Here is a 13,143-nt window from a genome sequence, read left to right as displayed (position 1 = left end):
ATATATATATCAATTATTAATAATTGTTTATTTGTTTTTATTTTTTAATTTGATTTTAGGAATTTGGCATGCATGGGTTTATAATAAATTTTTTTAATTGAACTGTACAAAATGAGACCTATGATGAGGTCTCATTTCCTGTAGACATTGTGTTAAAGAACCGCCACCGATTTAGCAACAAATAAAATAATTAATTTACAAAATAAATTTTATTTTACAACGAACATTTTTTGTTCTATTTGTTAATAGTATTTACAAAAATGCGATATAAATTTAATTAATCAAAAATTAATCAAAAATTAATTAAAAATTAAAGTGTTAAAAACATATGAAACAAAGTTTATAAATAAGTAAAATCAGTGATGGCGAATTATATTTTTTTTGTAGAATTTTTGATTTTGTTTAGATTCATTTGTTGTTGTAGTAATTTTGATATCATGCCCAATTAAAAAATTTTTAGTCATTTTAATAAAATTATAAATTTGTTCTTTTACATATTTTAAAAGTATGCTATTAATTTCGATGTTCCGTTGTTTTTTTGGTATTATATTTTCTTTTTTGCAATTTTTATTAATTTAAAAATTTCGCTTAATTAGATCTTCTATAAAAATTATTGTATCTTCGTTTTCTTAAATTGTTAGATCCTTCATTTAATCTAGGATACTCACGCTTGACGAACAAATCTACATATGATGGTTGAGAAATGTGACCAGCGGTCGAGTAAGATTCACATATGTAACGTCCTTCGTCTTCCAAACGTACATTACGCAAGAATAGTACTTGATTACGTATGGAAGAACTTGGCAATTGGCGACCATCTTCACGGCGCCATTCATACTAAAAATAAATAAACAAAATTGATAAATATTTAAATAAATCAAAATTTTTAATAAAGAAAACACAATAACATATAATGTGTAAATATATCATGCTATATGTATATCATGCTTCCACTGCTTACTTATTACTATAAGTTACTTAAGTAACTTTAAGATTTTGTCGTTTCCGTTGACATAAGTTACTTATTGCATGGGGAAGAACACTTATGTGTCAGAAAGTTCGTTGAAAGTTTTAAGAGAGCTTCTGTTTGTATAGAAAAATTACACTCAATGATACAATGACACACACAATAAATTGTATATATAATTGATAAATTAGGGCCGTGTGCGAATTCAAGTAAACTGAGGTAAAGTAAATTGAAATTCCCTAGGGATTTTTTTGCACTGCACTTATGTAAATATTTAATTATTTATTTATTGCACTTATTTATTACTTTTGGTTAAAAGTTTTGAAATTTATTTATTTATTTATTAAACATCTTATTAAATTTTTACAATAGTAACACCAATAGTAACAAATACCAAGACTCGCTGCCATACCGACATAATTTACTATTTCCCTCAATTTAACATTAATTTTACTATAAAGGATGGTATTTAGCGATTTTTCATGCTTTAGTGGATTTCAGGTATGTGGATTAATATTTTTCACTCTATTTTAAATTAATAACAGTTACAGTTTTTATTCTCCATATCTAAATTTAAAAATTTGCATTGCTTTGAAAATATTATTCCGGTTTTATTAAACATAGCTGATTTTATTTCTTTTTCGTTATCTCAATTTATCTTATACATAAAATTTATCTTACGCATAGTTACATTTGAAATTTCACTTAATTTCAGTCTTCGTTTCAACGAAATTAAGGTGATTTTCCTTAATTAAGTTCTAAATTGTATTGAAAAAACAACTTAATTTCGCTGAAACAAAGACGAAATTAAGGTGTGTCTGAACAGAGTATAAATGAGCTGATTTAGTGATAAAAAGTTCATTTAGATGAACGCACTTTTTATGGTAAATAATTATCGTTAGTGGCTATAATGAGCAAAACTGCCTAAATGAGACTGTGTGAATTTCTATTTGTTTCTAATCATTTATTTTTAAGTAAGTTAAAAAGCATGGATGCTCTTTGTAAGGTTAATGAAATTTACTCAGTAAGTCATACTTACTAAGTACGCAGTGGAAACATACTCTTAAAAATTTTAATGTTTTAATTAAATTTTTTAATTTCGGTTCAATAAATTTAATTTTATTTGCTATATTCATTTTTACTGTAATAACTTACTCTGACTTCACCACGGCTTGGATCATATTCGGGTGTAGCCTCACAGGTGAGAGTAACATCATTGCCTTCATTAACATAATGACTACGAACTTGTGGTTGTTCTTCGTAGGGGCCTCTGTTGACAACTACTTCAGCCATGTTGGTGGTGTTGCCATAACGATTAGATGCAGAACAGTAATAACGACCAGCATCAGCAGGTGTGATTGAAATAAAGTTCAGGTATTGTCCTTCGATACGTACCGAACTATAAAAATATGTTGATTTATTATTAAATAAAAAAAAAAATTTAATTCTAAAAAATGAAAAAATAAAGCATTTATATAACAATAACAATTAATTGTAACTTTGTTAAATGTTTGACCAATGATTGCTTTATCATTGTAGATTAAAAAAAAATCAACTTACGGTGGCAGTGGGCGATTATTATCAGTGTGCCAAGCAACGTCAATAGGTTGTTCACCAGTAACTTGGCAGTATATGTTGACGTTATCATTTGGATTGACAGTCAATGGAACTTTGGGATGGAAAGTAATATGTGGTAATGGCACCAAAACCAATTCAGCTACGACAAATGCAACAATAGTACCACGATTGTCGAAACCATTGCAACGATATTTGCCACTATTTTGATCTTCAATACGTGTAATAATTAAACTGTTACGATCGAGATAGGAATTACTTGGTAATGGGCGGCCATCTAGACGTTCCCAACGAGTTTGCATGTTTGGCATGTTTCCTAAAAATATAAATAAGTGTGTATAATAAATATAAAATTCATATATGTAATGAGATTTTTAAACATTTTTGATTTACGTTTCACATTTTTTTTTTAAATAATGCTATATAGTTTACAATTACTTACCTAAACTACAAGTTAAAGTAACAGAATCGCCAGATTTGGCATGATAAACGTTTTCAGGAGATGTATAATCTGGACGTGCTGGTTCATAAGGTGAACGATCAACATCACTATCATCTAGAAATACAAAATAAATTTATAAATAAAATAAAATAAAAATTTTTTTTATAACTTATAATATGAATCAATATAATAATGTATTAATATGATAAGAAGAGAGTTGCAGTAAAGCTAAAATTAATTTTTTTTAATATAACTTATAAGTACCATTTGTATATATGGTACTCGTATATTAAAATTGAAAAATTAATTTTAATGATTATATTTTTTTATTCGTTTTCAACGATTATTTTATTTATTTATTGTTTGTATATTAAGAGAAGAATTTTTTATATAGGGAGATAATAATAATTTTTGATGTAAAATAGTTCAAAAAATAATTTTATTCAAAATAAATAAAAATACTTTACCTATAATAGATTTATAAGGGTTTGCACAGATTTTGTTCACTTTAGTTATACTAAGAGTTTCTTTTGTAAATATCGGTGTATTGTATTTTTTCTTGATGTAAGCTATATTTTATTGTATATGTCTATATGACTTAATGACTATATGTCTCAGTATATATATGTCTATATATGTATATATACTATATATATGCTATATGTTTTTATTTTAAGTAGAGTTTAATATAGGAAGAGTAGTGTCAAAGCAGACACTGTTTTGGTATGAAGATTAATCAGCCTTTATCAATAATGAACCTTACTAATGTTGTTCCGTTGCAATAGGTGTCAATATATTCATGAACAAACAAATAGAGTGACAAATGCAGTGTGGAAGAAAGTGTCTAATGAGTGTGGCAACATTAGAATATGAATATGCAATTAGTAAATTATTTCGTTTTATTATTATTTATTATATTTATTTCGTTTAAAATTCACTGAAGTCGTCTTCAGACTTCAGTTTGTTGCTCTAAACCAAATAGTTCAATATTAACTTCAAATTGTTTTCAAAAGACGGAGTATATATGTTTCAACACTTCTACAAATATAATTATTCTTTTTGTATATATGACAAGCAAGGAGAAGTTGCTTCACAATATTAGTTAATTTTTTAACCTACTAAAATTCACCTCCAGAATTAAATAAAAAAGCCTATGAGGTCTAAGAGACTTATAAGTTTAATTGGGTTTGAGATTTGAAATAAAGAGGCTTAGAAGTTTAAGAAAAAAGACTTAGAAGTCTAGATTAATCTAAACTAGAAAGCATGGGCGTAGGGCAGAGAAAAGTAAGGCAGGTGAATGACTTGTGAAATATTAGATGATTTATGATCTTAGAAACCTCTTGTTTTATTTTCCCTGTTAATTTAAAACCTGCATATGCCTTTAATCAGCTGTTATAATGAGTTGTTGTCTTATATATTGTAATATATTATAATATAATATATATAATATAATAAATTATCTCTATAATTTGAATTATATAAAATATTGAGTTAAATAGCTTTTTGTGTTATAAATTTAAATTAGTTCCTTTTAACTTTTGTTTATGTATCAAACAATCCCTAAAAGTAAGTATAAAACTCTATTATAATCATATATATGAAAAATTCTTTGAACTAATTAAGTTGAGTTAATTAGCTAAGAAACGTATCAACTTGTCTATTTCATTTTGATGGATTCCAAATAATACGTGAAGAATGACTTATGTTAGCCAATGAGAAGATATATTTATAAAACGATTGACCCTGAAACACTTCTCTGCTCTGGCTATTTTACTTGCTTAGTCAGTTATAAAAGATGAATCAGTATATTTTTAGACTCTGAGACAATATGATAGGATTTCACTTTGCAAGAAATATAATATATATTTTAAATTTAAATTCGTTTCTAATTCATTTTTCAGCACTTTGCAACTTTTATAAACATATTTATAATTTAAAATCGTCTAATGAATTTAAAACTTACCTGGTGCATCACCACGTCTAGGTTTAACATCAATTGTAATATATCTTTCATCAGTACCGGCTTCATTGGTTGCAATACATTTGTAGGTCTTAGCATCGAGTTTAGATGCGCGATAAATTTCAAGATAGGCTTGATTATAATGTTCAGCTGCAGTTCTTAAATTAAATTCGGGAGTATCAGCAGATACCCATTGTATACTTGGATTGGGGAAACCACTAGCTGAGCAGACAACTTTAACTTCATCACCCTCGGTAACGGTCAATAGATTATCACTTGGCTCTATCATAATAACTGGCGCTTCAATAACACGAATCGTAGAAATTCCGGTAGTTTTTCCGGCTAAATTTTCAGCAAGACATTCATAATCACCGGCATCAGCAATTTGTATATCCTCAATACTATAGTAAATAATATATTTAATTATTTTTGGAAACAACAAAAATTTTCTTTTAATTTACATAATATAACCGGGACTATTTTCTTTATGACGTGGTGATAGTGGTTTGCCATCAACGCGACGCCATATAACTGTTGGCTCTGGTATGCCGTTTGCTTGGCAATAGAGCAAACCTTGAGCACCGACATAAACAGATTGTTGTTCATCTGGATGAATATCGACGGTTGGACGTTCACGTGCTGCAATCAAGTAAATTATTGTTGTTGAACAAATTAGTATAAGTAGTAAGTTGTTTGGAACGTTCTTATTACCAACTCCTTTCTTGAAAACTTATTTATTTTGCAATTAATTAATTTACATTTATTAATAAAATTTATAATTTTTTTATTAAATACCGAAAATATTTGAAGCATGGCAAAAGAGAGCAGAAAATAGATAATATTGTTTTAAAACTTGTTTAATGGAATGGCATATATATAAAATATATAACTATTTACTAAATTCAAAGAAGATATAAAAAACTAAAAACTTTTCTAACATTTTGAAAACTGAATCGAACTCATTTATTAACATTACGATATTTTATATACAATGTTAATATAGTATATTTCACATTAATACAATAAATGTCATGGATGTCAAATACTAGGTGGACTGATAATTACCCGACATCACAACAGCTGTCAACGCCAGAATAAAACCAATTATATTGAAAAACCAATTGTATTTCTGACAGTTGTAAAAGTTCCGACTTTATCAGATATTTGTTTAGCTTTTTGCAAATAATTGAAATAGTGCATCTTGGTGATTTTTTATAAAATGGAAAGAATTGAATATCGTTCAGTAATAAAATTCCTCCGTTTGAAAGAAATGAACAATGATGCCATCAAATTGGAAATAAATTCTGTTTAAGGCAACCTTGCACCATTGTTAACAACAATAAAATATTGGAAATATTGAATTTAAACATAGTCGTACGAGTGTTTTTTCTGTTGAACGTCCGGATCGTCTAGAAGAGGTGACAACTGAAAAAACATTGAAGAAATCCTTGATATTGTGTTGGATGATCCAAAAATTAAATTACTTGAGACAGCAGAGATGACAAACATATATGATGATGACCCTGTATCGAATATTTTACATAAGTACTTGGATATGAAAAAGGTTTCAGCAAGATGTGGACCCTGTTTGCTCAAAATTGATCAACAACAAGTTACAGAATGGACTCGTATCACCTGTTTTCACACTTGAAAAGATGGCTTCATAGAAAGAGATTTGCATCAAGTGATGAATTGGAATGGGAAACTGAAGTATATTTTAGAAGATTTGATAAATCGAATTATTTAAAACTTATCTAAATGTTAAAAGACCATTGGACTCAGTGCGTCGAGCTTTAAGGGAAACTATATTGAAGCGTAAAATATAATTTTTTTTAACAATCCATCTAGTACATACATTTACATACATATGTGTTTATCTTAGTAATTAACTAACTGTCACTACCCTTTCTTTTCAAAATAAACTCAAATAGTAATTGGTCTTATATCAATAAATTAAACTTACGTTCGACATCGATAATTGTATTGGCTTGATCAGTGCCAACAGAATTTTCAGCAATGCAAAGATACATGCCACGATTTTCTGAACGAGCATTTATGATACGTAGAACATTACCAGTTTGATGCACGTTATCTGCCATAGGTTCATGTACCTGTTTATATATAATATGAACACGTAAATAAAATATTTATTATATTAACATTGAAATCATTATTTCACCTTTGTCCACTTTATGTTGGGATATGGTGTGCCAGTAGCTTCGCAGGTAATTGTGAAATCTTGTCCTTGTATAACATTATTTTCCTCCTTCATACGTCTAATAGTTGGAACAGCGCTATAATTCAAAATTATATTTTAATTTATTTCATCAAAATTCTATGAACAAATGAATCAAACTTACGTGCCAGGTTGTGGACCTGGTGGTTGATAAGGTTCTCTTTGCTCAACTGCAACTCGAGCTTCAGATGTATAATTGCGATGGCCTCGTTGATCGATGCCAATACAAGTGTAAACACCTGAATCACGTGGTGACGCTTCACGTATTTCGAGTTGATTGCCACTTAAAACAACATTTTGTTGACGATAAATTGGATATCCATCCTTATTCCATTGATAAACTAAAGTTATTGGTGTTGTAGGTTGACATGTTAAGCGTATAGTTTGTCCTGGTTCACCCGACCAAGATGGTGGCTCAATATAAATGAATTCACGTATTGGTGGTTGCGGCTGTAATGGGCTTTCCTCTACATTGACTACAGTATATCTTTCGTCAGTACCAATATCATTGTTGGCTTGGCAACGGTAGTGTCCGCTATCAGAAGTACGTGGTGCATCGAAGATTAAACGTGTTCCGTCGGTGTGAGCATCACGCGACATCTGACCATCAACACGTGTCCAGCTTACAGAAGGTGTAGGATTTCCAGTTACTTCACAATTGATTTCATTAGGCTGATATTCTTCAAAAGTAACTTGACTTGGTAGTTCAACTATGCGTGCTGGTGTACGTTGTGAACTCTCTGTTACAAAAAATTAATATTGAAAAAAAAATAAAAATTTATATCGTTAGACGTAAAAATATTACATATCTATATAATTAATATATAATATAAATAAATATAAATAAAGCATTAAAATTCCTACCGTATCTTGCCAACATTTCTGCGGCATATCCTTAATATTTTTTGACGGCATTTTAAAGTATTTGTTATATTATATACATAAAAAATATATATTATTCAAACTATACTCACCAGTTATGGTTATAGATACTTGATCTTCAAAGACCTTTTGTGTCTTATTATTAACTGCTTGACATATGTATATACCAGAATCATAGACTTGCAAGTTATACAAACGCAAAATGCCACGATCTTCTTCATGGCTAAACGGCATTTGTCCACGCAATTTATACCAAGATACGACGACAGGACTCTGTGAGTGACATTAATATAATACATTTATAATATTTTGATATAATAACGTTTGAAGTCAACATACTCCGTTCCATGCTAAGTTGCCGGTACATGTCAATGTTATTGAGCCACCAATAGGAATGATCGTTATCTCTGGAGGAGCAATGGATACAGTAATTTCGGTCAAATAATCATAGTCTGGGGTTGTGCGCGGTGTTGTGGTAGTTTCTGGTCTATAGCCATCTGTTAGTGGTTTATGTTTTAAAATAAAAAAATATTAATATGTTATATAAAAATTATTATGGATACATGTATTCACAAAGCTATTTAGAAGATAGTTAGTTACATAAAACAGAAAAGTGTAAAATATACTAGGAGTTCAGTTAATCTATACATGTTAAGATTTGTTCTTTGTATGTAGTAAAAAAATTATATGGTTAAAACTATATATTTATAATAATGTTTGTTTTGTAAATATTAGTAGATAATTTTTTTTTTAATTTTAGTTATAGAAGATATGCTTAATCAATATATATACGGGTGAAGTGTTTCAATCTGAATTTATTTATTGAAAGTTGAAAGTATCCAAAAAAATAGATTTTATTTGGTTTTTATAAAAAACGATTTATCCGACTCAGTAAGACTTTTTTATATGCATATACATATTAAATAAAATATTAATATTTAAATATTTTTTATATTCGAAATATATAATTTTCTGTTAAGCAAAATTTTTTTTATTGGTCTACATTACAAAGATTCGAAATGATTTTAAAGATTTTGAAATCTATTTTTTAGAAATATACACAAAAATATATGTAAGACTTCCTCAGTGAAAATTAATTAAAAATGACAAATAAATTAATAAAAATTAATTTAAATTAAAAAAAAATTTAGTTAAGATTATTTTATCTATCGTTGAAATGTACACAATGCGTCATATATTTTGTAATTATTAAAAAATATTATTATTTTCTAGTCGTGTATATGGGTCATCGGATACCTTTTTGAACTCATCTCCGTTTTTACTGAAATTCATTAAATAAAATACATTTTTTTCCTAGGACATATGGACCCTTGGGGTTTTGACAATTAGTATTGTAAGCACATTTTCAAACAACCATATGTTAGGCTCCATAAATCACAAAAACTTAAAATAATGGTTTCGGCCAAATCGGAGGCGATGAGGTCCATAAAGAAAGATCCAAATAAGCCAAATTCATATATTATATTACATAAAAAAAGGACAGTCAGAAATATTTGTTATTAGAGATTGAAAAAACAAGACTTTTTTTGAAGAAGTATAAAGGTCAGTAAATATTGGGTATGCAGTGCACTCTAGGTTGACCTCAATATAGTTTTTAACCGTTGGAGATATTTATTCAGTGTTGTAGGGATATAATTCTGAAAATTATTAAGGCTTGAAGTGCTTGGACATCCTATCTATAATAATAATATGGTTCATTTGTTCTTCAATTGAAATACTCATATATGTTTGGTTAATGTTAAAAATTAAACATACTTAAAAACAATAAATAATTAGTATATAAGTAGATTGACTAATAAGGAGTTACAAAAAACAAAAACAAAATTAAAGAACTAAAATAAATAATTATAAAAAATTAAATAAATAAATATTACTCTAAAAGCCCAAACACTTAATAATATTATTCCCATTGTATATTGTGTAAAAAATATACAAATTAATATACATATTATTTTATAACTAATTAATGAATTTTGATGAAAATAATTTATTCTGATTCATATGTTAGTATAAACATTATTTAAAAAAAATCAGACAATGAATTAAAATATTAATGCAATATATTTGAATACAAATATAAATTGATTTTTTAGAATAAAAATAAAAATTAATTAACTTATATATAATTGTTAAAATATATTTATATATATATTATAATTTAATATAATTTGAAACAATTGTACAATATTAAAAATATAACTAATAAAGTAACATAAATTAATAATTTATTGATTTATTGATCGTTTTAATTTGAATATTTAAATATTAATTAATTTAAATATGAAAATATTTTATTGTAATTTAATTGACTTATTTTTGGAATGAATAATATTTTTGTTTTTAATTCAACTTGTTTTTATATAAATTTATTTTTTATATTGTACTGTTTCTTACGGTATTAAAATATTTTATATATATATCTGTTTTTTAAACTCAATTAAATTAAAGATTAATATTAGAATTCATCGTCAGTTTTTAATAAATTATTTTTATATTTATTTTAATTGATTAATTATTTTTATGAAATGTATTTAGCCTAATAATAACTAAAAAGTATAAAAATGTTGAAATCAATTTCGAATTATTTTTTCTTGAAACTGTTGCGAGTATCTTGAACAGTTCAGCTCTGTTAAGATAACATTCAATAAATGGTAATAAATGGTAATATATGGTAATAAAATTTTTATAATTTTATTTTTATTTTTTGGTTTGTTTGTAAAACTAGTACTAACAATAGGAAACACATATAAAGGCAATTTTGTTATTAAAAAACTACATTTTTCTAACCCAAATTATTTTGTCCAAAAATTTAAAATTTAAAATTTTTATAATCCAAGTTTAATATTACAAATTCAATGGCTACTCTAAGTACATAATTGTTTTATCGTAAAAATTTGTTACTATTTTCGGTGTTAATCGAACCTGACAACTGGCAGCCGAAATGTAGATGTGTTATATTTCCTATTTTTTTGTTGCCTCTATAAAGATTTACGGTTTCATTGTATGAGATAGTCTCATTTGGTTCTAAATGCAACTGAAACCCATTACAGCAAAATCCTTTGCTTAAGTTGCAATTGGACGATTTAACATAGGACTTATCTGAATTATATGTGAGAAATGAAGAAATTAAGTTTTTGATATAAAATTAGTTATGTTTTGTTTTGTTGAAGCTTAAATTCGTAAATTGTAAAGTGTTTTCAAGATATATGATACTATAGTGTGAAAAATAGTTAAACCATAAATAAAATTTTTAAATTGCATATAATGATGCTAAATTGGGTCATTTATATCAGTTTACAGCTAATTTGTATTTAGGAAAATTAAAAAAATTTTTTTTTTGCATATATAAACCAAGTTAAAACATATTAAATGACCACACTTTGTTTTTCTTGTTAATATTCATATGTGAATATATCAAAGACTTACCCCAATTTTGGCAGCGATCTCCTGAGAAGCCTGACTTGCAATCGCATTTCACATAACCGCTTTCATCCAAACTACAGCCAATCGATGAGTCTTCTTGGCATGAGCAAGCTACACATGAGCCATAATTGTCGCGGTAATATAATGGTGCACAGTTTTCACATGAAATGCCAGTATAGCCATAGGGACATGAGCACACTTCAACTTCGGACGCTACTCTTGCACCTGCCATTGGGCGCTCAACAGCTGTTTCAAGAATAACATCACGTATTGAAGAGCGTGTTGTTGGTATTTTAGGTGTTGCACGTATAAGTATGTGTTCCAAATCAGATAAAACACTCATGAAGTCCAAACGTGAAGAAAGTCTTGCTTCACCATTTTTGAAACTATGCCATTGTTCGTCTTCATGTAAGCGTATATGATAGTCTGCACTATCTTCTTCTTCCTCTGATCTTGACCATACCAATTGTAAGCCATTACCGATTAGAATTACATCATTACCACGTACGTAATTTCCATAAGATTCTACTTGTAAATTGTATGATAATTCACCACCATAAGAGTAGAGTTGATTGCCTAAAATTGAACCACGTAAACTCCAATACTTCTGTGTGTATGATGTGAAGTCGTAGGTATATGTATTAGTTTCGGCATCATGATTCAAGTTATTTCTATCAATAATATCTCCCCGTTCATCGGTTATCAAAGGTTCGTTTACAAAGAAATCAACTGGTATGAGTTGGCGATAAAGTGTGGCTGAACGGCAATCAGTAGTTTTGCCGGAGCAATAGCATTCTTCACAACCATCTCGATTATTTTCAGAAAGTCCATATGTACCTTGACGACATTGATCGCAACGTTGGCCAACTACATTTGGCTTACAGATACAATACCCGTTATCACAACTCACACTGCCTGCTCTATCACAATATTCGCATACAGTTTTATTACCCGGTGGTGGTGGTGGTGGGTAAGGTTCTGAACCATCATCGCGGCTGCAATCGTATGGAGAACCACCCAAAGCATTGCCTACATAACCAGGCGCACAACGATCACAGAATTCACCGTCAGTGTTGTGTTCACAGTTCTTGATATTAGAAATAATATATATTATAACAGAATTTAAAATATACTTAATATTATATAACAATGTTTACCAAGCACACGCCTGTTTCAGCATCGCATTGATCCGAGTGTCCATTGCATTCACATTTTTCACAAACTCCTAAATAAAGACCTGCTTCACTATCTCGTTTATAACCCGGTGCGCAACGTTCGCATGATAAGCCCACATAACCTCCTGGACATTGACATTCTTCGACTTCAACAGCACGTTGAGTACCGATATTATTTGGAACAGCTATATCCAAAGCAACATGCGTTAATGAGCCATCTTTGGTGCCAGTTGTGTAAGTTGCTTTAATGAAAATACTTTCAATTTTAGAAAGCGCCATAAGTAAATGTTCACGATTAACAACTTGACCATCAGATCTTTGCCAAGCACTTTCAATAATTGGCACGGAGTATGAATTCGGTTGGCTTGGATTAACGCCAGATTTGCGGTAATGTATAATTGTTAAGTCTTCTCCCTAAAAAATAATGTATATATATGGTTGTGAATATACACATCAAGAAAA

At 28.4% G+C, this 13,143-nt stretch overlaps 1 protein-coding gene across 1 annotated transcript in view; it reads right to left on the bottom strand.

Annotated features, from left to right (window-relative positions):
- LOC119666603 (basement membrane-specific heparan sulfate proteoglycan core protein) overlaps positions 1 to 13,143 on the bottom strand; it is a 244,857-nt gene that overhangs the window by 20,350 nt on the left and 211,364 nt on the right. The window contains exons 32-45 of the mRNA XM_038075883.1: positions 12,664 to 13,095; positions 11,510 to 12,593; positions 11,014 to 11,182; positions 8,402 to 8,549; positions 8,155 to 8,335; positions 7,305 to 7,920; positions 7,124 to 7,238; positions 6,908 to 7,055; positions 5,406 to 5,583; positions 4,948 to 5,345; positions 2,985 to 3,098; positions 2,528 to 2,858; positions 2,123 to 2,366; positions 669 to 837 (exon numbers count right to left, since the gene is read on the bottom strand). Coding sequence (XP_037931811.1) covers positions 669 to 837; positions 2,123 to 2,366; positions 2,528 to 2,858; positions 2,985 to 3,098; positions 4,948 to 5,345; positions 5,406 to 5,583; positions 6,908 to 7,055; positions 7,124 to 7,238; positions 7,305 to 7,920; positions 8,155 to 8,335; positions 8,402 to 8,549; positions 11,014 to 11,182; positions 11,510 to 12,593; positions 12,664 to 13,095 — 4,327 coding nt within the window. The remainder of the gene's footprint in view (positions 1 to 668; positions 838 to 2,122; positions 2,367 to 2,527; positions 2,859 to 2,984; positions 3,099 to 4,947; positions 5,346 to 5,405; positions 5,584 to 6,907; positions 7,056 to 7,123; positions 7,239 to 7,304; positions 7,921 to 8,154; positions 8,336 to 8,401; positions 8,550 to 11,013; positions 11,183 to 11,509; positions 12,594 to 12,663; positions 13,096 to 13,143) is intronic.

Source organism: Teleopsis dalmanni, chromosome 1 (assembly GCF_002237135.1).
Source record: "Teleopsis dalmanni isolate 2A chromosome 1, ASM223713v2, whole genome shotgun sequence".
NCBI classification, from domain to species: domain Eukaryota; kingdom Metazoa; phylum Arthropoda; class Insecta; order Diptera; family Diopsidae; genus Teleopsis; species Teleopsis dalmanni.
The sequence above is the reverse complement of the archived record's forward strand: the minus strand, read 5'-3'. Positions and strand labels throughout refer to the sequence as shown.